The 23,125-nt window shown below is 35.0% G+C and overlaps 4 protein-coding genes across 11 annotated transcripts; 1 reads left to right on the top strand and 3 right to left on the bottom strand.

Moving 5' to 3' along the window:
- Window positions 1-1,119: 1,119 nt before the first annotated feature.
- Window positions 1,120-3,370, bottom strand: LOC122291777 (60S ribosomal protein L35a-1). Of its 2 annotated transcripts, none has more exons than XM_043099754.1 (5): window positions 3,244-3,370; window positions 3,077-3,112; window positions 2,428-2,656; window positions 2,295-2,337; window positions 1,120-1,420 (listed from the first exon to the last, which is right to left on the bottom strand). In XM_043099754.1, the coding sequence occupies exons 1-4, from the start codon at window positions 3,273-3,275 to the stop codon at window positions 2,296-2,298; spliced, it is 339 nt and encodes a 112-aa protein (XP_042955688.1). In that variant the 5' UTR covers window positions 3,276-3,370; the 3' UTR covers window positions 1,120-1,420; window position 2,295. The 2 variants fall into 2 exon arrangements, with proteins under 2 accessions (XP_042955688.1, XP_042955697.1); XM_043099763.1 differs by lacking the exon at window positions 1,120-1,420 and adding an exon at window positions 1,900-2,207.
- Window positions 1,120-8,557, bottom strand: LOC122291757 (60S ribosomal protein L35a-1). 4 transcript variants are annotated; one of them, XR_006236757.1, is made up of 6 exons: window positions 8,431-8,557; window positions 8,265-8,300; window positions 7,623-7,851; window positions 7,490-7,532; window positions 6,453-6,566; window positions 5,160-5,404 (listed from the first exon to the last, which is right to left on the bottom strand). XR_006236757.1 is itself a non-coding variant. In XM_043099739.1 (5 exons), exons 1-4 carry the CDS (start codon window positions 8,460-8,462, stop codon window positions 7,491-7,493), a joined length of 339 nt encoding a protein of 112 aa, XP_042955673.1. In that variant the 5' UTR covers window positions 8,463-8,557; the 3' UTR covers window positions 1,120-1,420; window position 7,490. The 4 variants fall into 4 exon arrangements, 2 of the variants coding, with proteins under 2 accessions (XP_042955673.1, XP_042955661.1); XR_006236760.1 differs by having other exon boundaries at window positions 5,160-5,401; XM_043099739.1 differs by lacking the exons at window positions 5,160-5,404; window positions 6,453-6,566 and adding an exon at window positions 1,120-1,420.
- Window positions 8,558-11,466: 2,909 nt separating this feature from the next.
- On the top strand, window positions 11,467-14,743 carry LOC122291694 (immediate early response 3-interacting protein 1-like). Of its 3 annotated transcripts, none has more exons than XM_043099595.1 (3): window positions 11,467-11,630; window positions 13,125-13,373; window positions 14,362-14,743. In XM_043099595.1, the coding sequence occupies exon 2, from the start codon at window positions 13,129-13,131 to the stop codon at window positions 13,360-13,362; it is 234 nt and encodes a 77-aa protein (XP_042955529.1). In that variant the 5' UTR covers window positions 11,467-11,630; window positions 13,125-13,128; the 3' UTR covers window positions 13,363-13,373; window positions 14,362-14,743. The 3 variants fall into 3 exon arrangements, with proteins under 3 accessions (XP_042955529.1, XP_042955513.1, XP_042955522.1); XM_043099579.1 differs by having other exon boundaries at window positions 11,469-11,630; window positions 14,328-14,743; XM_043099588.1 differs by having other exon boundaries at window positions 11,470-11,630; window positions 14,353-14,743.
- Window positions 14,744-15,421: 678 nt separating this feature from the next.
- Window positions 15,422-19,959, bottom strand: LOC122291687 (proline transporter 1). 2 transcript variants are annotated; one of them, XM_043099567.1, is made up of 7 exons: window positions 19,564-19,959; window positions 18,108-18,286; window positions 17,915-18,009; window positions 17,305-17,494; window positions 16,686-16,810; window positions 16,127-16,342; window positions 15,422-16,032 (listed from the first exon to the last, which is right to left on the bottom strand). In XM_043099567.1, exons 2-7 carry the CDS (start codon window positions 18,253-18,255, stop codon window positions 15,655-15,657), a joined length of 1,152 nt encoding a protein of 383 aa, XP_042955501.1. In that variant the 5' UTR covers window positions 18,256-18,286; window positions 19,564-19,959; the 3' UTR covers window positions 15,422-15,654. The 2 variants fall into 2 exon arrangements, with proteins under 2 accessions (XP_042955501.1, XP_042955491.1); XM_043099557.1 differs by having other exon boundaries at window positions 18,108-18,332; window positions 19,564-19,958.
- Between the last annotated feature and the right edge of the window lie 3,166 nt (window positions 19,960-23,125).

Raw genomic sequence — 23,125 nt, 5'->3', positions numbered from 1 at the left:
AAGAAACTCCAATGGATGGGAGGGTTCAGAATTTTATTTTTTGTTATTTTTTTATTTTGGAGGAAATATCAGGTCATATCAAGCATTCTTCCAGAAAGGCACTAACATTGTCAGTCTCTATATGTACTTAATAATTTATTTATAATAAGCAACCATGAGTTTACTTAATAAAACAATTGGCATCGCCCATAGGAGATATTTGTACATCTTAATCGTACACGTATGTATCATTCAAAAACATTTTATAAGCAACTTTATGTACGTGTATGTAATCCAAAAACGTATGTAACCAGAGCTTAGCTTTATATTTTTTGATCGAGAAGTACAGCAGACATGAATGTATTACCGACCAATATTGTATAATTTTTTGGGACAATGCTAGGGATTCGGGATCCCGTTCACTTGTCCCGTTGATATTTTTTTTTTTTTAATTTTTTTACAGAAAAATTTAAAAAATTATATTTAATTATATTGTAAATTTTATTCATTTTTTTAAAATATTTAAAAGTGTTAAAAAAATGATATGAAAAAAACAAAAACAAACACTTCTAAATATTTTTTTTAAATTATTTTTTTAACACTTTTAAATATTTTAAAAAAAATAATAAAATTCACAATATAATTAAATATAATTTTCTTAATCTTTCTGTAAAAATCAATTTCAGAAACAATACAAATAAAAAAATGCAGCGGGACAAGGGAACGGAATCCCCTACCGGATCCCTAGCATTTTCTAATTTTTTGTGATTAAAAAGTTCTGCTTTATGCATGGATGTTCATAACTTCATATCGGTGTAGATTTTATCTTTCACCTCATAGGGGCAATTCATGGACCTTTATCCACGAGCTGACGTGGCAATTTGACAGCCACAAAATAACTACACAGAAGAATTAATTATATTTGAAATCCTTTATACCACATTCCATCCAAAAGGTATAATTTAATTTTAAATATTAGTTTTAAATCTTACAAATCAAATAAACAGATTACTTAGCGCCAATATCAACCATAATTTTTCCCTCCCCTAAAGCAGCTATTTTATAATTTCAAAAAAACGTATTACATTAACATAATATGAAATGAGCAATCAAACAAGCATAACGCGAGTAAAAATATACTTTTTCGGAAAAAAGGAAAGCTAGCAAATTCATAAATATCTAGAAACAATGTTGCTAAATATCCATTTCTATGAAATACTGATAGTCTAAACTCTGAAAGCTTAAATCAATAAACAAACTGGTGGCAATTACTTCTTTACGAAACTAGAAAATTCAAACAGTATTCCATCCACCAACCTTAACAAACAAAAACGATTTGGCTTCAAAATATGACATAAATTTAGCTGATAAAAAGAAGTAACTGCATAATTCTCAGTCTCAGTCATCTCTACTCAATCTGGCATTCTACAAAATCTGAGAGCTGCAAGAAAAAAACAAAATGATGCATGAATGACAAGAGGAAGCCATTCCAACTATAAAACCATTTAATTGCCAATTATGGATGCACACGATAGTTACATGAGATGAAAACAAGAACATAAGAGCAAGCACACGCTTATGATATCCCTCATTATTCTGAGAATTTGTCACCAAAGGAGAACAAATTCTGGGATAGAGAGACAGATCCAAAGTCGTCCTTGTGGATACACCTAGTTTTGGTTATGTATGGTTAGTCCAAATCAAACACATCAGTTAATGGCAACAAAAACAGGATCTCTCATCATCTCAAATGGTTGCTACAAATAGTAGAGACACGGTGAAACAGTGCTAGAAAAAACAAAATCAATGTTCCACACATGGTTATTCTTCCCCCCTCAAAACTGATAAACGGATGCAAAACACTCTAATACCCATTCTAAGAAAAGGGGAGACTCGAAACACATTACAACTACATAACCCTTCAAAGCAAAATTAAGATGGAGAAAATAGAAATTTAGAATGATATGATCATTGACAAAGGATCTTAAGAAACAACAGGGTAAATACACATACTCGAAATCAGAGACACAAGCCTAAACCACATTAGTACAGCTCGTAGGATAATCATTGAAAATGCTTGTAAATCATTTATAATTTATATCTGCATTAATATGACCACGGAGACCATGATTTGGCTTCTTCTTCTTTTTTTTTTTCCAATAAGTACTTGAGGATTTGATTGATGGGGAATTTAGGTGTAGCCCACGTACACTGTCATAGCTGCCTACCTATTATAATATTGAACACAACAGAAAAATAAACAGAAGGGCGAAAATAAAAGAGGGAATTAAATGAAGAAAAGGGCCTACAAGTACCTCATATATTGCTGGGGTACATGAAAACCCTAACTCTAGCCCCCTGCACAAGAACCAAAGACAAAATAAACGAGGAATCTCCATATAGAAAGCCATTTGATAAACCATAGAAACATCTCTTCTTTTACAATACCATGGATTTCGGTGGAAGATTCGACTTGAACTTAGCACGAACAATACCGCTGTTACCATGAGGCCTGGTCACCTTACCCCAAATGCAGCGGTAGTGAGTTCCATTCTTCTTCACCTTGGCCTTGTAGATATAAGCCATGCGCTTACCAGCGTACCATGCAACCTCTTCCTTTGTGTTCACCCCCTCAACCTGGATGAGGGAAGTGTTCGGGTATTGGTTTGACTTGGACCTGGACCCATAATCCCCATCAAACATTTAAAGACCAGCTGAATAAATGCAAGTGAAAATAACAAAACTACAGAAACAATCTTAAGTCCACCGCTTTCACTCTTTCTGACTCTGGAATAAAATAAAAAATAAAAGAATCAACCCAGTAACCCCTCGTTCTCTTTTCCTATATTTCTCAGCATACAAACTGATGCTAAAATAAAGCAATTACCATCTACCTAACCCATCTATACAAGATCGTCCTCTCACGTTTATAGATTTGGGCACCGAGGAAACAGAAACTCCAACTAAAATCAAAGTAATAGTGATTTTCTCCCGGTTTTCTGAGTGGCCCAACAGAATCCAGAATAGACATGAAAACAATTCCCGTGAAAGAAATATAATCGAACACCATACCACAGAAGAAAATGAAGTCTAGTACCTCTTGTAGCCGAGGATTGTTCCTCTGACATAAAGCCTGATAAAAAAATACAGGGTCAAGATGGAAAATTAGAGAGAATCTATAGGCATGAAGTGAAAATAGGCGTTTGGAAGTTGGATCTAGGGATTTAAAAGATCAAATGAGTGCGGGAAAAATGGAAGACAGACCTGACTCGCTCTCCTTGGCGTCCCTTCACCATTTCCCTTCGCTTTGGAGGCGCTCGCTACAGAAAGTAGAATCCGGAGAGGCCGAGTAATTAGAAGAACCTAAAACCCTAATTGGTGGAAGACATCGATTCGAGTATATATATAAAAGAGATGGGCTGAGCTTATAGACTGAAAACCCTGGCTTAGAAAGCTTTTGGGTCATAAGATCCGGAGTCGAGGGCCCAGTATTGGTCACGACCCATGCGTCGCGTACAATGTAAAATAAAAAAGCTTTCTAATATAAAATAAAAACATGTTTCAGTGTCTCTGTACTTTCAAAATAAATTTTGTTAATGACCAAAATATACAAAACTTGGATTTAATCATTATTGCTGAAATCTTAATTATTACTAAAATATACAAAACTGTCGCTGTAATAATCTCAGAATTTATGTTTAAAATGATGGATATTTTTTAACGCAGCAAAATAGTGATGTTTTTGTTTATACCAAAATATGAAAAACTTTTGACTTAATAACCTCATTTCTCTCCTAGTGAGGTTGAAGATAATCTCTATGTTTTTATAATAGTCACTCTAAAGTCTCCAACTCGTCTTCCTCACATATCAGATTTTTTTTATTAGGACTCTATCAATAATAGGTGAGAAAATCAATTTTATATTATTAATCTTTTACGTGTCTAACTTGTCTTTTTCTCTCACATTTAGCTTTTTATTTTGTCACTTTCTTGTCTTTTTTCCTCTTACTTTTTTATGATGATCATTTGATAGGTTGAGCTAGTTATTTTTATCCCATTTCAATAGGAGTAGTAATTAAGTAACGCTAACTATAAATTTTAGGATATAGATGTCTTGCGCACTTCTATACAAGACATGCACATCTTAGAATTATAAATATTATTTCTCATAATTAATTATGACAAGTTAATAATTGGATTTTGTTTGTATAATTTTCACATTTATGGGAGATTTGGATAGTAAGTTGAGTTGAAATGATATGAGAGTTAAAAAATGAATAAAATATTGTTATAATATATTTTTTTTAATATAAATTTTATTTTGAGATTTGAAAAAAGTTAAATTTAAAAAAATAATAATGATTAGACGCAATGAAATGAGATGAATTGAAATGATTTTTTAATCGGAACGAAGATTAATCATTTGACAATTTTCTCTAAATATGACTTGAACTTGTCTAAAGATATGCCTCAAAACTCTCTTCCCAGAGCAAAATCCCAACCAATCTTCCCAGTCTTCCCCCTTGAGCCCACCAGAGACTCTTCCTCTATTCTCCTCTTTACTCCATTTATAGAATCTTTTCTTCCTCTAGGTCTCTTCAATTTTTAACACGACTTGTTTGATCATTTTTACGTTTTATGCATTTTATTGGAGTTTTCATTTGAGCTTCCCCATCACCTCCTTTTTTATTCCTAATTTAATTATCTATTGCTGGTTGGCCAAAAAAAATCCAAAAATTGAAATCGGCATTCAATTTTATTATTATTATTATTCTGGAGGAAATATATGATCATATAAAGCATTTTCCTCACACAGAATAGGATATTTAGTGTGAGCAGAAGAACCAACTGGGTGCTAAATACCATTTATTATCTTAATACTCGATCAATCCAACTAAAAAGTGAAAACATATACCACCATAAGTTCCCAGAAAGACACTAACAATGTCAGTCTATATATGGACTTCTTAATTTAATTTTAATAAGTAACCGTGAGTTTACTTTATAGGACAATAGGCATCGCTCATAGCATAAATATTTAGTTGTTAACATACATGTATGTATCATCAAAATATATTTTATAAGCAACGGTGATTAGAGTTTTGCCATATTTTCTCATGGAAAAGTGAACAGAAACCAAAAAAAAAAAAAAAATTATTTTAAAAAAATTATACAAAATGTAAACTCATAAAATAACTTCAATAAAAATAACGTAGCCGATCACGCAGAATTATGCATGTATGTTCATATCGGTATCTTTATCTCTTACGGGCCAATTCACGGATTTTTATCCACGCGCTGACATGGCAGTTTAACAGGCGCGATGACAAAACAATATCCAACACAGTTTCTCTCTAACAATGCAACTATTTTATAATTTCAAAAGAGCTATTCTCCTCATTATTTCTACACCACCGCACACCTGCTGAGTAAAAAAAAAAAAAGAAATATTTTTAAAAGTGCAGAGTGTGGAAATAATGAAGTAGCATTTTTCTTAAAAAAAAGTACTACAATTAATTAACATATTATGAAAACAGCAGTCGAACAAGCATAATAAAAGTCAAAATGCAAAAACTTTTTCGGAAAAAGGAAAGCTAGCAAATTCTTAAATACCTAGAACTAATATTGCTCGACATCCGTTTCTATGAAGTATCGACAGTCCGATTTCTTTAATCAAGAAACAAAGCCACTATTGAGATCCACTTGGGGAGATATATCTTGGTGCTCTTCTGGTCAAGCCATTGCAGTTCTCAAAGACACAATTTTCGGCAGTAGATGCATTGACAGTGTTTTAATGCCATTAATGGTTCTAAGGAGAAATGGAATTCAGTGGAGAAGTTTATCCGGCATGGTTTGGTTTCACAAATATTTAAAACCATTTCTTCTAATCTAATCTCATTTTATCTCATCACATCATCTAAACACTACTCAATCATTTTTTTAATTTCAAATTTTTAAATTTTAAACTTTTTCATCTAAGTATTACCTAATCATTACAACTTCTCCAAACTTCCAAACAAAACATAAAAATAATTCAACTTTTTCAAATTTTAAAACAAAAATTATATTAAAAAATTATATTCTACGATTCTTTTAACTTTATAATTTTTTTACTCAACTTTTTCTCCCTTTCCCAAAACTCCAAAAATATATTAACTCAAACTATTTCATTACTATTCACAAATGATCTCACTACTATTTACTTATTTCTCATCCCTTAACCAAACGGGAGACCTAAGAAATGTAACTAAACTGCTAGAAAAGGTGAACAATTGGTGTGTGTAAGGCATATTCCTAGAAATGTCAATAATGTTTCACATGTATTAGCAAAGAGTACACTAGGACTCTCTGAGGAGAGTATTCAGTTTATCCTCCTTCTATTCAAATAAGGATAGATTTTCTCAAAAAATAAATCAAGAAACAAACAGGTGTTTACGAAACTAGAAAATTCATACAATATTCCATCCACCAACCTTAATAAACAAAAACGATTTGGCTCCAAAACCTGACATAAATTTAGCTGATATAAAGAAGTATCTGCTTAACTCTCAGTCACCTGCTCATCTGGCATCTACACAACCTGAGAGCTGCAAGGAAAAAAAATACAGTGCATGAATGACCAGAGGAAGCCAGTCCAACCATAAAACCATTTAATTGCCACGTATGCATGCACACGGTAGTTACAAGAGATGAACACAAGAACATAAGAGCAAGCACACGCTTATGATATCCCTCATTATTTTGAAAATTTTTCACCAAAAAAGTTAACAAATTCTGGGATAGAAAGACAGAGACAGAGTCACCCTTGCGGTTACACCTAATTTTGGTTTATGTATGGTTAGTCTAAGTCAAACAGATCAGTTAATGGCAACAAACAGGATCTCTCATTATCTCAAATGGTTGTTACAAATAGTAGAGACAGAAACACTGCTAGAAAAGACAAAATCAATGTTCTACACATGGTTATTCTTCCCCCCTCAAACTGACAAACGGATGCAAAACACTCTAATACCCATTCTACGAGTGGGGAAACCCAAAACACATTATAACTACATAACCCTTCGAAGCAAAAGTAAGATGGAGAAAAAGAAATGTAGAATGATATGATCATTGATAAAGGATATTAAGAGACAACAGGGTATATAAACATTCTCCAAATATAGAGAGAGATAGAGAGAGAGAGAGAGAGAGGGGTGGGGGGGAGGGAGCACAAAGCCTAAACCCCATTAGTACAGCAAGTAGGATCATTCATATGATATGATAATCATTGAAAATGCTTGTAAATCATTATGATTTATATCAGCATTAATATGACCACGGCGCCCATGCTATGGCTTTTTTTTTTCAATAAGTAATTGAGGATTTTATTGGTGAGGAATTTAGGTGTAGCCCCCGTACAATGTCATAGCTGCCTACCTATTATAATATTGAACACAACAGAAAAATAAACACAAGGGCGAAAATAAAAGAGGGAATTAAATAAAGAAAAGGATCGGTAAGTACTAATTACCTCATATATTGCTGGGGTACATGAAAACCCTAACTCTAGCCCCCTGCAGAAGAACCAAAGACAAAATAAACGACGAATCTCCTTGTAGAAAGTCATTTTATAAACCATAGAAAAATCTCTTCTTTTACAATACCATGGATTTCGGTGGAAGATTCGACTTGAACTTAGCACGAACAATACCGCTGTTACCATGAGGCCTGGTCACCTTACCCCAAATGCAGCGGTAGTGAGTTCCATTCTTCTTCACCTTGGCCTTGTAGATATAAGCCATGCGCTTACCAGCGTACCATGCAACCTCCTCCTTGGTGTTCACCCCCTCAACCTGGATGAGGGAAGTGTTCGGGTATTGGTTGGACTTGGACCTGGACCCATAATCCCCATCAAACATTTAAAGACCAGCTGAGAAAATGCATGTGAAAATAACAAAACGACAGTAACAATCTTAAGTCCACCGCTTTCACTCTTTGTGACTCTGGAATAAAATAATAATAATCAACCCAGTAAGTCCTCGTTCTCTTTTCCTATATTTCTCAGCATACAAACTGATGCTAAAAGAAAGCAATTACCATCTACCTAACCCATCTATACAAGAAAATCCTCACTTCTACGTATTTCGGCACCGAGGAAACAGAAACTCCAACTAAAATCATAGTAATAGTGATTTTCTCCCGGTTTTCTGAGCAGTCCAACAGAATCCAGAAGAGCCATGAAAATCATTCCCGAGAAAGAAATAAAATTGAACAGCATACCACAGACGAAAATGAAGTCTAAGTACCTCTTGTAGCCGAGGATTGTTCCTCTGACATAAAGCCTGATAATAAATACAGGGTCAAGATGGAAAATTAGAGAAAATCTATAGGCATGAAGTGGAAATAGGCGTTTGGAAGTTAGATCTAGGAATTTAAAAGATCAAATGAGTCCGGGAAAGTAGGAAGGCAGACCTGACTCGCTCTCCTTGGCGTCCCTTCACCATTTCCCTTCGCTTTGGAGGCGCTCGCTTCAGAAAGTAGAATCCGGAGAGGCCAAAAGGCAAAAACCCTAATTGGTGGAAGACGGCGATTCGGGTATTTATAAAAGAGATGGGCTGTGCTTATAGACTGAAAACTCTGTCCTAAGAAAGCTTTTGGGTCATAAGAGCCCGAGTCGAGGGCCTGGTATTGGGCATGGCCCATGGGTATTATGGATATTTTTTAATGCACCGAAAAAGCGATGTTTTGTTTTTGTTTATACAAACGATGGATAAAAAAGATGTTTGTAAAGATACTTTTAACAAATTTAAATTATCTCAACTTATTTTATTATTATAATAATTTTTTAATTTAAAAATAAATATAATACTCAATTCAATTTTTTTAAATATCAAAATAATAATAATATTAAAAAATATTATTTTATTTAACTTTTATCTAAAACAATCTCATCTCCTATTATTATCCAAAACCTAATTTTCTTTCCTTCTAAGAAATAATGATTGCAAACATTTTCTGAGGTCTTGTTTAATTTCATAAATGAGATGAGATGAGTTGAATTGAAATGAAATTAAAATTGAAAGTTTAATAAAATATTGTTAAAATATTTTTTTAATATTATTTTTATTTTATGATTTAAAAAATTTGAATTATTTATTTTATTTTGTATTAAAATTTGATAAAATTATAATTATTCCCTTTTTGGTATATTAACCGTTAGAGTCATGCTAGGCCTTCCAACAATGCCTTTTGGGCGTACCGTCCAGCACAAATTTTAAAATTTTTATTTTTATATTTTTTTATTATATATTTTAATATTTTTAAAAAATAAAAATATATACCAATATTTTCTTAATTGAAATTGATGAGCGGAATTTGTTACGACAGACTATTATTTCTATTTTAGATTGGATTTAGGTAATGAGAAGTGTTGAGAAGTATTATGAATAATAGTAAAAAAATAATAAAAATGTAATAATAGAATATTGAATAGTAATGAAAAGTAATAATAAAGTAATGAATAGTAATTAAGTATTATAATAATATTTGAGATATTTTCAGTACCCAAACATAACTTTAAGGTGGGTTTGTATAGTGAAAAGTGTTGAAAAGAGTTCTAAATAGTAATAAAAAAATAATAAATAATAATAATAATTAAGTAAAAAGTAATAATAAACTAACCAATAATAATAGAAAATTATAGAAGAGCTTTGCTATGGATCAGCCACTGTTCACGGCTGATCCGGAACACACCTTACGTGTTAGTGTGTTTTTTTTCTTTTTCTTTTTCTTTTTTTAATAACAAAATCCCGTTTCCCCCTCCCCCACCCAGTTCCCTCTCCCTTCACCCAATTCCCTCTTAGCTCACAGCCTCACCCAGCCTCGCCATGCTTCACTTACAGTGCCACCGACCACCACCATTCGACTCCCCATCATGCCGGCCACCTCCAACCACCTTCAAACTTTCACGGAAGCCCTAACGCATAGCACCCTCTCTTAACTCGAAATGAGTTCTCCTCCACAGTTTGCCGCTACTACCGCCGCCATCGTCAGCCTCTAGCTCCACCGTCGAGCACTACCAAGCCCGCAGATTATGCCGCCACCCACGGCTTCCAGACTCGAAATGGGTTCTACCCCTTACCCCACCGTATGCCGCCACCCACGGCTTCCAACCTCCACCTAGAGCCTCCCTCAGCCACCACCAACTCCACCCCACCTCTCTTAGCCCCCTCCATGCTCAGTCATGTCTCTCATTTGGCCTAGATGGGCGATGGAGGTATGAGTGGGGGAGAGGACGGCATTGCAGGTTGCGGGTGGGGGAGAGAATGCCGACGCTGGGTGAGAGTGAGGGAGAGGATGCCGACACGGGTGGTGGGGGTGAGGGTAGAGGAGGGTAGGGGTGAAAACCGATCAATCGGTTTGGGTTTTGGTCCATTGAAAGATGATAAATTTTGACCAAAACCGGCCGTTTAAAAAGGAGCAAACCATCTACATTGGTCTCAGCGTCACTCCGGTCGATTAGTCGGCGTATTCGGTGGCAATGGAACCTATTTTCAGGCGATGATGCCGCAGTGACTGCCGACTGGATGAGACCGTGAGAGACGACGCTGAGAGCCAGGAGGTGCGACACTGCGATTTGAGAGTGAGAGAGAAAGGCCCTTCGCCCTGCCAATTGCCATGGCTGCGTGCACACAGAGAGAGAGAGAGAGAGAGAGAGAGAGAGAGAGAGAGAGAGAGAGAGAGAGAGAGAGAGAGAGAGAGAGAGAGAGAGAGAGAGAGAGAGAGAGAGAGAGAGAGAGAGAGAGAGAGAGAGGTACCTAAGGGACTTTGAACCCTAGAATGAAACTGTGCCGTTTGGCTTAACATTAAGTTTTTTTTTTTTTTTTAAACTTCAGATATTTGTTTAAGTAAGGTATATATCTTATTAAATCGGCCGGTTCAGCGGTTTGAACTAGGGTTAAACCGTTGCCGAACTGACGTTGATCAGTTTTGAAGAATATCTACCGTCTGCCGACCTGTTCACAAGCGGTTCTGGCCAGTTCCTAACGCGGCCAATCGGTTCATGTTGGAGGCGGCAAGTGGCGTCGGTTTCTGTATACCCCTAGAGGAGGGGTGGGGATCGGGGGGGCTTTGGCGACACATGAGATAGAGAGAATGAAAAAAAAGACTTAATTTTGTTATAGAGTATTTTTAATATTTTTACTCCATGACATGTAAGGCGTGTTTTGGCTGCCCCAAAACGGGACGAGAAATACTTTTTGCAGTTGGCAGATGCAGTTGGCGTGCAGTCAGCTGTAAAAAAAAATTAATACGGGACCTACATGAAAAAAAAAATTATTTTTATAACTTTTTATAATTCATGTAGGTTCCCTTGAATATAAGAGAATTTTTTTATAATTTTTTTTTATTAATTCCGTATAGCCGACTGCACGCCGATTACATCTGACGACCGTATGTAGCAAAGCACAAACGGGACTCATGCCAACACTTTTTCATTATAGAATAGCTTCTCGGTGCCCAAAGGTAGCCTAATCTCACGTTCTCACGTTGCGCGCACGAAGGGACGGCACGTACTTCCGCTCCTCTCCTCTTTTCGGTGAAGCCTCTGCTTCAGACCGACGTCGATCCTTCCCAAAGACCAAGCCTCTCCGGAGATCAGGTTCCACAATCAGGTCAGCGAGAACACAGTTTTTGTTGCGCCTCTGGCGGTTTCCAACAGTTTTCTATTCTGCCCCTAATCCTACACATCGCAGATTTACCTATCAATCTAACTTCGTAAATGTCTCAGATTTTAATACTTCTAAAATCGTCTCCATTATTTTCTTAAGGTTTTTATTTGGGTTTTCTTGAGCAGTCACATTTGCGTCTCTCAAAATTGGGTTATTGTTGAAATCCTGTTGCCAGCTTATAGTTAGTTGTATGAGAGGATCTTACTTCCCGTTGGGTTGTTGTCTTCCTTCCGTGGTAACATGAAAATTTAGGTCCTTCTTGTTGTGGGGGACTCGAGTAGGATTTTAACAAGAAGAGTGAGAAGGTCGATACCGTTTTGGTTAAGGATCTGTATTGTGCTCGAAAAAAGTACATATTTGGAACTGGTTTGTGAATCCTTAAACTGTTACTTTTGCGGCAGAACAGTGTATGCAAAACGTAATCCGCTACTACTTGAAGTCATGGAAAGGGATTACATTTTTAAACCTTATAAGCTCTAATAACATATGGATTAGTTATCTTTTTTTATTTTTTTGATAAGACATATGGATTAGTTATCTGATTGTTGAATGATGAACAGTCTGATTATAAGCATGGATACACTTGTTTCCTTAAAATTGTTGTGCAACGCAACAAGAAAAAGTTGGGTTTGTGGGTCATGTTTGTGTAATTCATAATTTTTTTTTCAGATAAAAAGAGGCTATACCCCAAATTTAATTCATGAGTGAGTTTGGTTCTTACAGCTCAAAAAAACCAGATACGTGAAGCTTAGGAAATTGAACCCCAACACTTAAGTTGCATTTGGTTGCTGAGGTTGTCTCAGATGATCTAAGTTAATCTGTGAATATTAGTATTTTGTGGATTCCATTGAGACGTGTTTGAATGTAAATAGGTTGAAATGTGTTTGAATGTATGAAGTAGGTTGAGATGTTTTTATTTTTATTTTTTGGAAGTTGAAAATATAGTGGGCCTCATCAATGATTGGTTTGAGATGGGTTGGGCTCACTTTGGCAAAGCACTTAACATGTGCCATGTGCATGACACCATGAAGAACACATGATTCTTTTTATCTCATATCAACAGCTTGTAGATCGACTGATTCATGGGTGGTGGGGGTTACAACTTCGCAGCGGCATTCAGACTGCTATGTCATAATAACTTTTGGCTAAAGTTGCATTTTGCTACTTGGAAATCATCTATTTGTATTTTTTTACCTATCAAAGAAAAAAGGAAAAGAAATCATCTGCCTGTGTTACTTTTAAAGATTGTTTCTTCAAGTAATCATGCTAGCATTTGTTTCCATTTGTCGTGTCTTTTCGATAGATGCAGAAAAGGTACTTTGGCAAGTCCTTTAGTAGTTTTATGTAAGGAAGAGGAGGGGGGGTGGGGTAGTTGTGAAAAATGCCTACAAATTGAAGTACGACAAGGTTTTCCATGATAAATTCTTCATTGCACAGGAGAATGGGTTTATGGACATTATTGGAGGGATGTCTGCTTCTTGCTAATGCATTGGCAATATTAAATGAGGACCGCTTCCTGGCACCTCGTGGATGGAGCTTCTCAGAATTCTCAGGGGGCAAGACAAAGTCATTTAAGGGGCAGCTTATAGGTCTTATCTATGCAACCCAGTACTTAAGAGTTCCCCTCATACTGCTAAATTTCATCTGCATTGTTGTGAAGTTGGTATCAGGATGATACCACACAAAGTAAGATATTTTTTTAGTAGTGGTTTGGACACTTTGTTTTTATAATTTAATTTAAGTATGACGAGAAAATTTCGCTCTTGCATTTCCATTGAAGTATCTAGGATATTTTACGTTTCATGAAAACAGAGAGTTTGTTGTTTTTTACATGCATATAAGATGTAAATTATTTTCTGATTTTGAGAAATGATGTCTCTTTAAGAAGCAAAGTGTACGAAATGATCTTTGGAAAATCCATCTTCCCCTTCCATATGGGTTGGTTCCATTTAAACCCTAATTTAACAGCCCAAAAATGTTGAAGCCAGTTACGAGCTTATACTGGAAAATGAGTCAATGTTACAACTAGAACCCCTTGGAATTCTTGATAAACTATTAAGCTTTTTTCTCCTGGTTGATGTGGGATCCCATTCACCACCCTTTTCCATACTAAAATTTGGATGTACATCTAGTAACAGTAGGATTTACAGTTTTTTTGCACAGCTTTGATTTTTTTAGCTTAGTTTTCCTTGCAAGACTATTCTATTGGGCTTGAGTGGTGTTTAAGACAAATGTAAGCAGGAAATGAAATTCCTCCATTGTGAATTTGTAGCATCAACGGTAATAGAACAAAAATATATATATATATATATATATATATATTGTTGAATGGCAACATCCATTTGTAAATCAGTGATTGAATCTTGCTGCTTTACCCCTTCCAAAAAAAGGGGTGAGAAGTGGAAAAAGAGAGAGAAAAAAAGACCCTCTCTCTACAATATAATGAGAAAGCACATGTTTTTACTCTTCTTGGATAGGAAGGTTCTTTAACCATGGGAAAAGTAGCTCTTTCGAGTCTTTTTTATATGATTTTGACCCCCATGAGTTTTGTTGTCGTCCTCTCACGTGTATGCTAACATGCTTGCTTGATGGTGATAAAAATGTTGACCTCTTATGATTTTCTCGTTCTGTGATGATTAGAGTATACCAATAATGGGCTTTACAGTATGTTCAGTTTATGAGTGGTCGTGGATATCATAAAGCTTCAAGACTGATGGGACTCTGCAAAAGAAAGTTCTTCTTTAGGGAGGCGGAAGAATTTAGCTGCTGCCTTTTCTTCTTCTTCGTTTAATGGGTATGATCCTGTTATGCGATTTTTTGATAAGTCTGTTATATGATTAGTCATTGTAACGTTGCATTTTTGTTTTGATGACATATCTCGGCGGGGGAAATGAGGATATTGTGAATTTTTTTTTTTTTTTTATAAAAATGGTTGAATGTTGCCGTTCTTGCAAATTATGATTCAAACGTATAGGTACTTGACCGTATGCTGTCTGTCAGCATGTAACTCTGAATGGAGCAGCACTTTCTTTTGCCTGTGTTGGTGGCGGCACTAATCCTCTCTCTACAATTCACGAACAACTCCCTGATTATATGCAGTATTTATTTATTTATTTACTGTGATCATGCTATCACCTTTATTGAAAAATAGCAAATAATGGAGGTTATAGTACATTGTCAGCAGTGACTACTTTGGAGGTAATTGAGCAATGGGTACGCCAGTTCCTCGTATGCAAAGCGCACACACCTGACACCTCGTTCGATCGAACGAAAAAAGCCTGGATCAAAGTATGATAAAAGAGCTATGCTACTCATAAGTCTATACACCACACACTACATAATTTTTTATTTTTTAAATTTATTTTTTAAATTTTATTTAGTTTTATTCTTTTTAAAATAATAGAATTCTTCTATTAATCATCCATATACTACACATTTGATAAGAGAAAAAAATTAAAAAAATAATAAAAAATGTGGTGTGTGGTGTATGAGACTTATGAATAAAATTTTTCATGATAAAATTGGACAATAATCATATTTGCAAAACGGCAGGCTATTATATATATATATATATGCTGAAAGCCTCAATTCAAAAAGATAACAAATACCCCTACTTGTACACACAGAAAAACAAATACCCAACTTGTCAATCAGGAACTGTGCATGAACAGTTTGGAAAAATTTTAAAACAACAATAATATAAAAATCTATGCTATTTATTACCCTTATCTCACTTCATCTTATTATACTGAGAGCACTTTCTATTAATCCGTGATTTTTTTCTTTAAAAGAATAAGAGTTGATTCAAAGATTATAAGCAATGTCACCAGGATAGAATATTAGTGAAATGAGAGTACTCTATATAACATTTTCTTTAAAAAAAAAATGTGGGAAGAAGACTAGAAGGGAAAACCATCATTTCCTTTTTTTTTTCTTCTTCTTCTTCTGATACTAGAAGAGAAAGCCATCATATATCCGCAAATACATGGTATGCTTTGGAATCTACGGAAATGAGCCTCAAGGCTGCAACTGCAGCTGCCACGGACATGCAGCCAAAGAAACAAACGTTGAGCCAATGCCAGAGCTTCTGTAATGAGCTGAGTTTGTTCTTCTTCGCCACTAGATACATGTGGTTTGCTAGGATAAACGTCAAAGGAAATGTGCTGATTGCCCCTGTGAGGCTCATGAAGTCTCCGAGGAACGGCAAAAGAGCTGAAACCAGCGTGTTAATAGCTAGGTAGCCGCCTCTTACCGCAATTCTGAATGACAAGTTGCGATATGACAATGCACTTCCTTTAATACCGTATTTGGTGTCCAAATACTCGTACATTGGACTTGCAAATATCTACAAGCAGCAGAGGAAGCTTATGGTTAGTGCAACAGCAAGAAATAGAAGACAATATTTTGGGAAACGAAGAGTGAGGAAGGAAGGCAAGTACATGCAAAGCAATGACTGTCTGCAGAAAGGCAGAAATATTGGCCATCGCCTTGACCCAAACCGGACCGGTGACATTGTTGAGCAAGTAAGAAGATGTAGAAGATCCATAAGCCCAGTATCCAACAAAAGTGACAAGATACATTGGTAAAACCCCCACTGTGAACTGGAAGTACAAAGCTTTTAACATGTTGTCAACAACAGGCTTCCTCACAGTTGCCTGTTAGAATTTAAAACAAAAAATGCAGAAAAAAAAGGTGAGTTTTGAAGACATGCAGGTGTAAAAAAAAAAAAAAAAAAGTGGAAAGAGAGTTACAAATGACATGCCTATTCTTATCGAGGAATGCAAATTTTATTGTTTTTTAAAAGCAGCAAGCGGATTCAAAGAGTTCAGTTTTCCCTAAGTATCAAAACTACTACGCTTCAATGCCTTCATTATCCTATGACCAGGAACAGGAAGGCGGAAAGTTTTCAAAAACTGTAAAACACCAATCATTCATGCAGATGAGACAAGAGGATTCCCTCGCTCATTAAAAACTCAAGGCCATGTACTCCTAGCCTACCTGTATCTCTGGAAGCATTCCGGTATTGAATGCAAAAACAAGATTAGCAGCTGCCCCTATTGTTGTGAAGATTTTGCTGCTTGTTGTTCCTGGAATGCCATAATCCCTGGCTGGGGCCTTGATTCCTAAAATAACGAAGAGAATATTGATGTAAACTCAACACTACAAGATTCTTAACTAGAAAATTTATTATTAGTTGCACTGGCATAGATGAAAGGCACCAATCAAAATCACAAGAAACTGAGAAAGAAATCACGAGCATTCTTTTCAGGAGAAACTCTAGCTAATGATTACTATCAAGGACATTCAAGGGAATTGCACTGAGTCAAGCCTTCAAAACCATGTAGTTAAAGCACCCGCATCCCACTTCCTTGCATATTTAGAATGTCACCTCAGGTAACCATGGTTTTGCAAACCAAACCACCTGATCACTGATCAAGCTAGCTAATGCCCCAATTGATCTCTAAGATGCCAGCCTAAGAACCTAGTCTTATGCCCTAGTGTGTTAATAATTTGACATTTTATCATCCATGCAACACAAGGAACAGGGTTTATATCATTACATGAATATGTTCAAATGGTAAGCACAATTCTGGAATAAAACACCAAGAGACCTTACCATCTTGAAGCGACAGCACGAATGCTATGATTATATAAACTAGGCTGAAGAATGTTGAAAATCCCAGCCAAATCCTTAGCGCTGATAAATGGGGTATACATATGGCAAACAAGGCACATACAAACCCAGCTATAACAATACAGTATGGGAGCTTCAAGGCCTGGTCATCCCTGAAAAGTACATAAACAGCCTGCAATAGAAAATGCACAGACCAAAAGGTTGAGAAATAATTCAGGTAACTTTAACTACTGCATTTATTGACTTGATGCAATTTACAGAGCAGAGTTCTTAACTGATAAAGCACACTTATGCTTTATCAAGTTGACATAACTTTAGCTAGTTCTTATTCAAATAGCTCAATGGTGACTGTCAGATGTAAAGCATGGAGTGAAATAGAATGAGGCACATATTATCAGACTATGACAGAGTATTAGCTAACGAAAAAAAGGGATCTTTTGCATATCTATTTTATGCACAATTCTGTTATAAGGGACGGAGAAGACAACCTTTTCCAGTTGCAAGAATAGTGAAGCACTAAGTGAACAACTTGATATCTAGGAATATGAAGGCAGTAAGAAAAGATAAGCCATTCTATTCTATTTGATCTTACCTTTAGGGCCGAACCAGCCAAAATGATAAACCCAGTGTTAATCATGAAAAGATTGACATATTGCAATCCCCATGTGAGAGAATAAGCTTTCCTACCTGCCATTGGAAAACCCCAAAAGATAAAGCTTAGGAAATTATAAAACAGAAAGGAGTACAATTAATTCTCATCTGTTATTTTCCTTTTTTGCTCATACCGTATATATATCCCGCCAGATCTCTGTATCTGATATGCCTCCTCCCCCCAAATTCATGAAGATTGGCAATAAGAGTATTTGCATACAAAGATATAGCGGTGGCTGCGATCAAACCAACTACACCAAATATCCAACCCAAAGGCACCATGATAGTCCCAGAGTATCCCAGTACATAAGCACTGTTGATACCAGTAGTCAGGACGAATCCCACTTGAAACCATGAATCTATGCATAAAGGGGAAAAAAAACAAAGCAAAATTGCACTCAAAGAAAGATAAAAATTCAATATCATTAACTTCTGACTGATGGAACCAGGATCTTACTATGATGAAAAGTGATAAATTGCGATCCACGTAGGGCTGGAACAAACCACAAGTTTTATATTCTTTCTGATCATTGAAAATAAACTAGACCCTAGTATGTATAGCCATGCACTCCTGACCATATATGGAAACCTACTCCTATTCTAACAAAAATAATAAGAGCGTTGCTACATCCCACCGAAGGATGTAGCCTGAATACTCACCGAATAAAGCCTTTTTTTTCATTCATTTGTTTATATTCTTAAAATAAAAAAATTCACAACATCACTAAAAAAAATATACTTAATCACTAAGTTAAAAAAAAAAAAAAAAGGGGGATTCGGTACACTTTTTGGGACCAAAGCATTTCTGAAATAACAATCCTACTCCTATTCTAATTACTAATTAGAATAACAATCCTAACTGACATGAACTAATTTAAAGCAATAAAACAACTACAGTCATAATAACTCTTCTTACTCTACTTAAATAATAAATATTCTAGAATAAAACATAACTTCAACCCACTTCGTGTCCTATTCCACTGCGGCTTCTCCAATTCGTAGTAGACTTCCAAGTTCTGTTTCCATCACTTATGGTAATTGAAATTCTTCATCCTTTAAAATTATCCATATGCAAGTCTTTTGGTGTTTACAAGGGATACAAGGTGGGGTGGAAAAAAATCGAAAGAGTGCATGGAGGATTATGTTGGAGACTACACTTTAAGAAGTGTTGATGGCAACTTTCAGTAGACTTTTATGGGTGTTTACGGTCGACATGGATGGTGATAGAAGATTATTGTGGGATGAATAATTGGCTGGATCAATTAGCTGGTGGACTAGACCATGGTACGTCAGGGTGATTTTAATGTTTTTCGATTTCCGATTAAGAGATCAAGTGTTTACCTGCAAATCATTCTGGCAATTAAAACACACAAAACGAGAAAAACCATCCATTGAAGACGGAAAATATAGAAGTATGCAATAAAAAATATGTATAAACGAATATATCCCGCACCAAACGAATCCTCCTCCGCTCCAAATGAAAACCACAAACTATTTAACCCACCCTCCCAGAATAAAAGAAATTTCACGACCCAGATACGATTTTTAACCAATAAGAAAATGGGAGAGAAAGAAAGACAATTATGAAACCTTTGCTAATCTGGTGAGCGGTTTCTGGGCTGTCCACGGACAACGGGTCCTCGTCGTGGATTTTCTGAGGACGAGAATCTTCGTCGCTGCATTCCATCATAAGCTCCTGGGTTGGTCCTCCTATCAGTGCTGTGCTCTCTTCCTCCTCCGCCTCAACTATGCAGGTCACAGCCAGCTTGAATTATCAGACGCTCTCTTTCCTTATTTATATAGTCCTAAAAAGGAGACAAGAATAAAGCAACTTCCCCAGATTTATTTACCGCCGCCGAATCCCAGAACGAGCATACATTCTATGAAACAAAATGAATTCACTTTTCATGTTTGCGACTGATGCGGGGCGTTTCATTGGAAAACTCTGTTTCCTATTAGCCTGTCGTCGGTGCGAATCCCAGACCAATTAATTGGTTGTTGTTGGGAATTTAGGATTTTCTTTTTCTTTTTCTTTCCTTTTTTTTTTTTCAAATAACAATAAGTGGTGGCGGCGCCACTTAACAGTTAAAAGACACAATTACTCCCGTATGGGGGTACAATACAGTCACAGAGGCGGTCCATTGGGCCTGAGATAAAAAAAAAAATAGCTCTTCAGGTTAGTCATAATAATTTAATAAATAATTACATTAAATATGAATGCTCACATTTTTTTGATAAATTATTAGAAGGCTACGTTCTTGGAGGCATTCTGAATAATAAATTGATATATTATTCGTAATATTATTTGAATTTTATTTCTTAATTAGATTTTTAATTTACTTTTTCTAAAGAGTCTTTATTTGGTGGGAGTTAGATAAATGCCTAACTTTTTTATCTTTTTTAAGGAAAATATCATCATTCATTTATTTATCAAGAAAAGCCCACATCCATAACTAGATACATACGAGTATGTTCACATGTCAACCATTTAGAACTTTAGTAATACACTATTGGACTTATTTGAATTTCACTGATACTGATATTCTCTACAAACAAATGTTTAAAAGACAGCACTCTGTCTAAACAGATACTCAACCTCACTATTTATAGAAAGGGAGTAACCGTCCAAGAGACGAACTATTTTTTTTATTTTTAATATACAATAAGAAAAAATGATAGATTACAACTTAGACCAACTTAGTAGACTTTAACGACACAAGAAGATAATAAATTTATCTCTTTTTAATCAGCAAAGTTAAATCTAAAAAAATCTGAAAGTAGCGATTCTTATGATTTTGTGCCTGTAGCTAGAAGAGCTGTCGAAAAGGACGGCATATGAAGATCAAGCACGGTAATTTTTACAAAATTGCTATTATCCTCTAAATATTTGCAACGTAAGAGTCTTATTGTGCTATACATATCTATTGAGAGTTGTTGAAAAACTGTAGTGAGAGAGAATTTCAAAAGGGCAGAAGACAATTGCCTAACTTGCGTGAGCTGCTCGTTACTATCGAAGCTTTCGTGCTATACTATGACATTATCTACCATTTTAATTTTCATTAATCTTTTAATCCAGTACATAATAAAAACAAGATATGATAGACCAAGCCAGAATTAGTATTTTTTTTTTTTCAAAAAGAAGGTTATTTAAGAAAATAAATATGAAAAATTAAGAAAATAAATATGAAAAGTCGTCACCGAAAAAATCGATGACATGCATATAATCTGGATTTGATAGATTTTGCAGGGCTGGGTTGCCTATATACATGCCTTTGTATGTTTGCGAGTAAATGTGGAGGTGGACAGACAAATATTTATTTATTTATGACTTGTATGTGTTGGTGGTCAATTCACATAAGTTTATATAGAAAAGCTCTAGGGACAACTGGCCTACTTCTCCGCTACGGCCTCAGCTCCTATGTAGCAAACTCTCTAGACGATATCGTTTTAATTTGAACGACAAAATGAACCTGAGCTATCCACTTCGTCTTCTCTCCATTTTTATATCTTCACCCAATTTCAAAATCCACCATCTTCGTTGTTCTCTTCACCTACCATCAATTCCTCCCCTACCGAATCACCAATCTTCTAGTTTCTAATACTTATTGTGAAATGAACGGAAAATCTATTATGTCCTAATGCATTTTTTTTCCTTTCTGGATTTCGTTTTGTGATTGGTTAATTTTTTGAAGTAAAAGCTTTTCTTTTTTGTCTAATTATCTTGAATTTATTCAAAAAGTTTAAGTATTGGATTTTGAGTTCTGAATTTGAGAGAGAGAGAGAGAGAGAGAAGGGATATAGAGTTGAAGTAAGGAAAAAAAAAAAAAAACTCAATTTTTTGTAGTCTACAAATGGAGAAAGTATTTAATTGCCTATCATTTAACCTGTCGAAGGCTCAATAAATAAGAACATTGGTGCTTTACTTTGATTGAGCAAGTTTGGTTATTGTTAAACTCACAATTTGGAATTTGCTATGGTTTGTTGGGCAATGGGTCTCTCTCTTTCCACATTCTTATCTACGCGGAATAAAATCACGAGGTACAAATTTTTTGATTTAATGGATGCAATTTAGACAGTTATTGTGCGGATCCCAAGATTTGATGAATATGATAGAGATAAGGCGCTGAGAACAAGTACCTTTCATAAAGAAGATGAAATCCTTAACAACTTTAACGAGTCTGATAAAATTATTGCAAAAAAATCAATGAGCTTTAGAAATGAGGAGTCCCAAAAGGTAGACCTTAATACCAACAGTTCTCATTTAATCTCTTCAATGGGTAAAAAACCACAGAAACATAAGTCAACACTTTTGCTCCCAAAATCAGCATTGATATTTTTTTCTCCAAAGCCTAAGCTTGATGTTGCTGCAACTACGTGTGTTTTGTTTTTATTATTATTATTTTTTAATAATAATATCGACTAGCCATATCTGCCGAGACCTCAGCAGGGACGCAGGACGGTCCAAGAAGGGTTGATATATATATATATATAACAATGTTACGTATAGTCGTAGAATTGTAGATATTGCACAATCGTTTTGAAAAAGAGTGAGATCCATGATTAAAAAATTATTTTTTTTTTTTTCATGTAAATTCTATATTAATTTATTTTTTTTAAAACGACTGTATACTATTTCCACAATCACGATTACAAATATCATTTCTCATATATATATATATATATATATATATATATATATATATATATATATATTTCAACCTTCCACTTGTCAATTGATATTAGAATCGGGCCAGAAAGCTCGTTGAAGATCTGTACTGATCGAACTTTTAAGTGGGACCGAGTCCCTTTCTTTATCATTTATATATTCTTAGCCAAATAGAAAAGAAAGACGATAATAACAATAAAAGTAGGAGAGTTTGTTCAAGTTGCTTTCAATGCTAAGCGAGGCTTTATCAAATAAATCAATAAAACGTGGTCTCTATAATCAATCTCTTGTTAGGAGAATATGCTGTTTCCTTAACCATTTTATTCAATTTAGAGTAATTTTAAGATATATAAATTTTGCATACTTCTGTAAAAAATCAAATCAAATCTATTATCAAAAAAATAAAATTTTTAATGTAATCATTCAAAATAATTATTAATAAAATTATATATTTTTTATTTTTTTCTTAATGATTAAAGATATTAA

Source organism: Carya illinoinensis, chromosome 1 (genome assembly GCF_018687715.1).
Source record: "Carya illinoinensis cultivar Pawnee chromosome 1, C.illinoinensisPawnee_v1, whole genome shotgun sequence".
NCBI lineage: Eukaryota > Viridiplantae > Streptophyta > Magnoliopsida > Fagales > Juglandaceae > Carya > Carya illinoinensis.
This window is presented reverse-complemented; position numbering and strand designations above follow the sequence as displayed.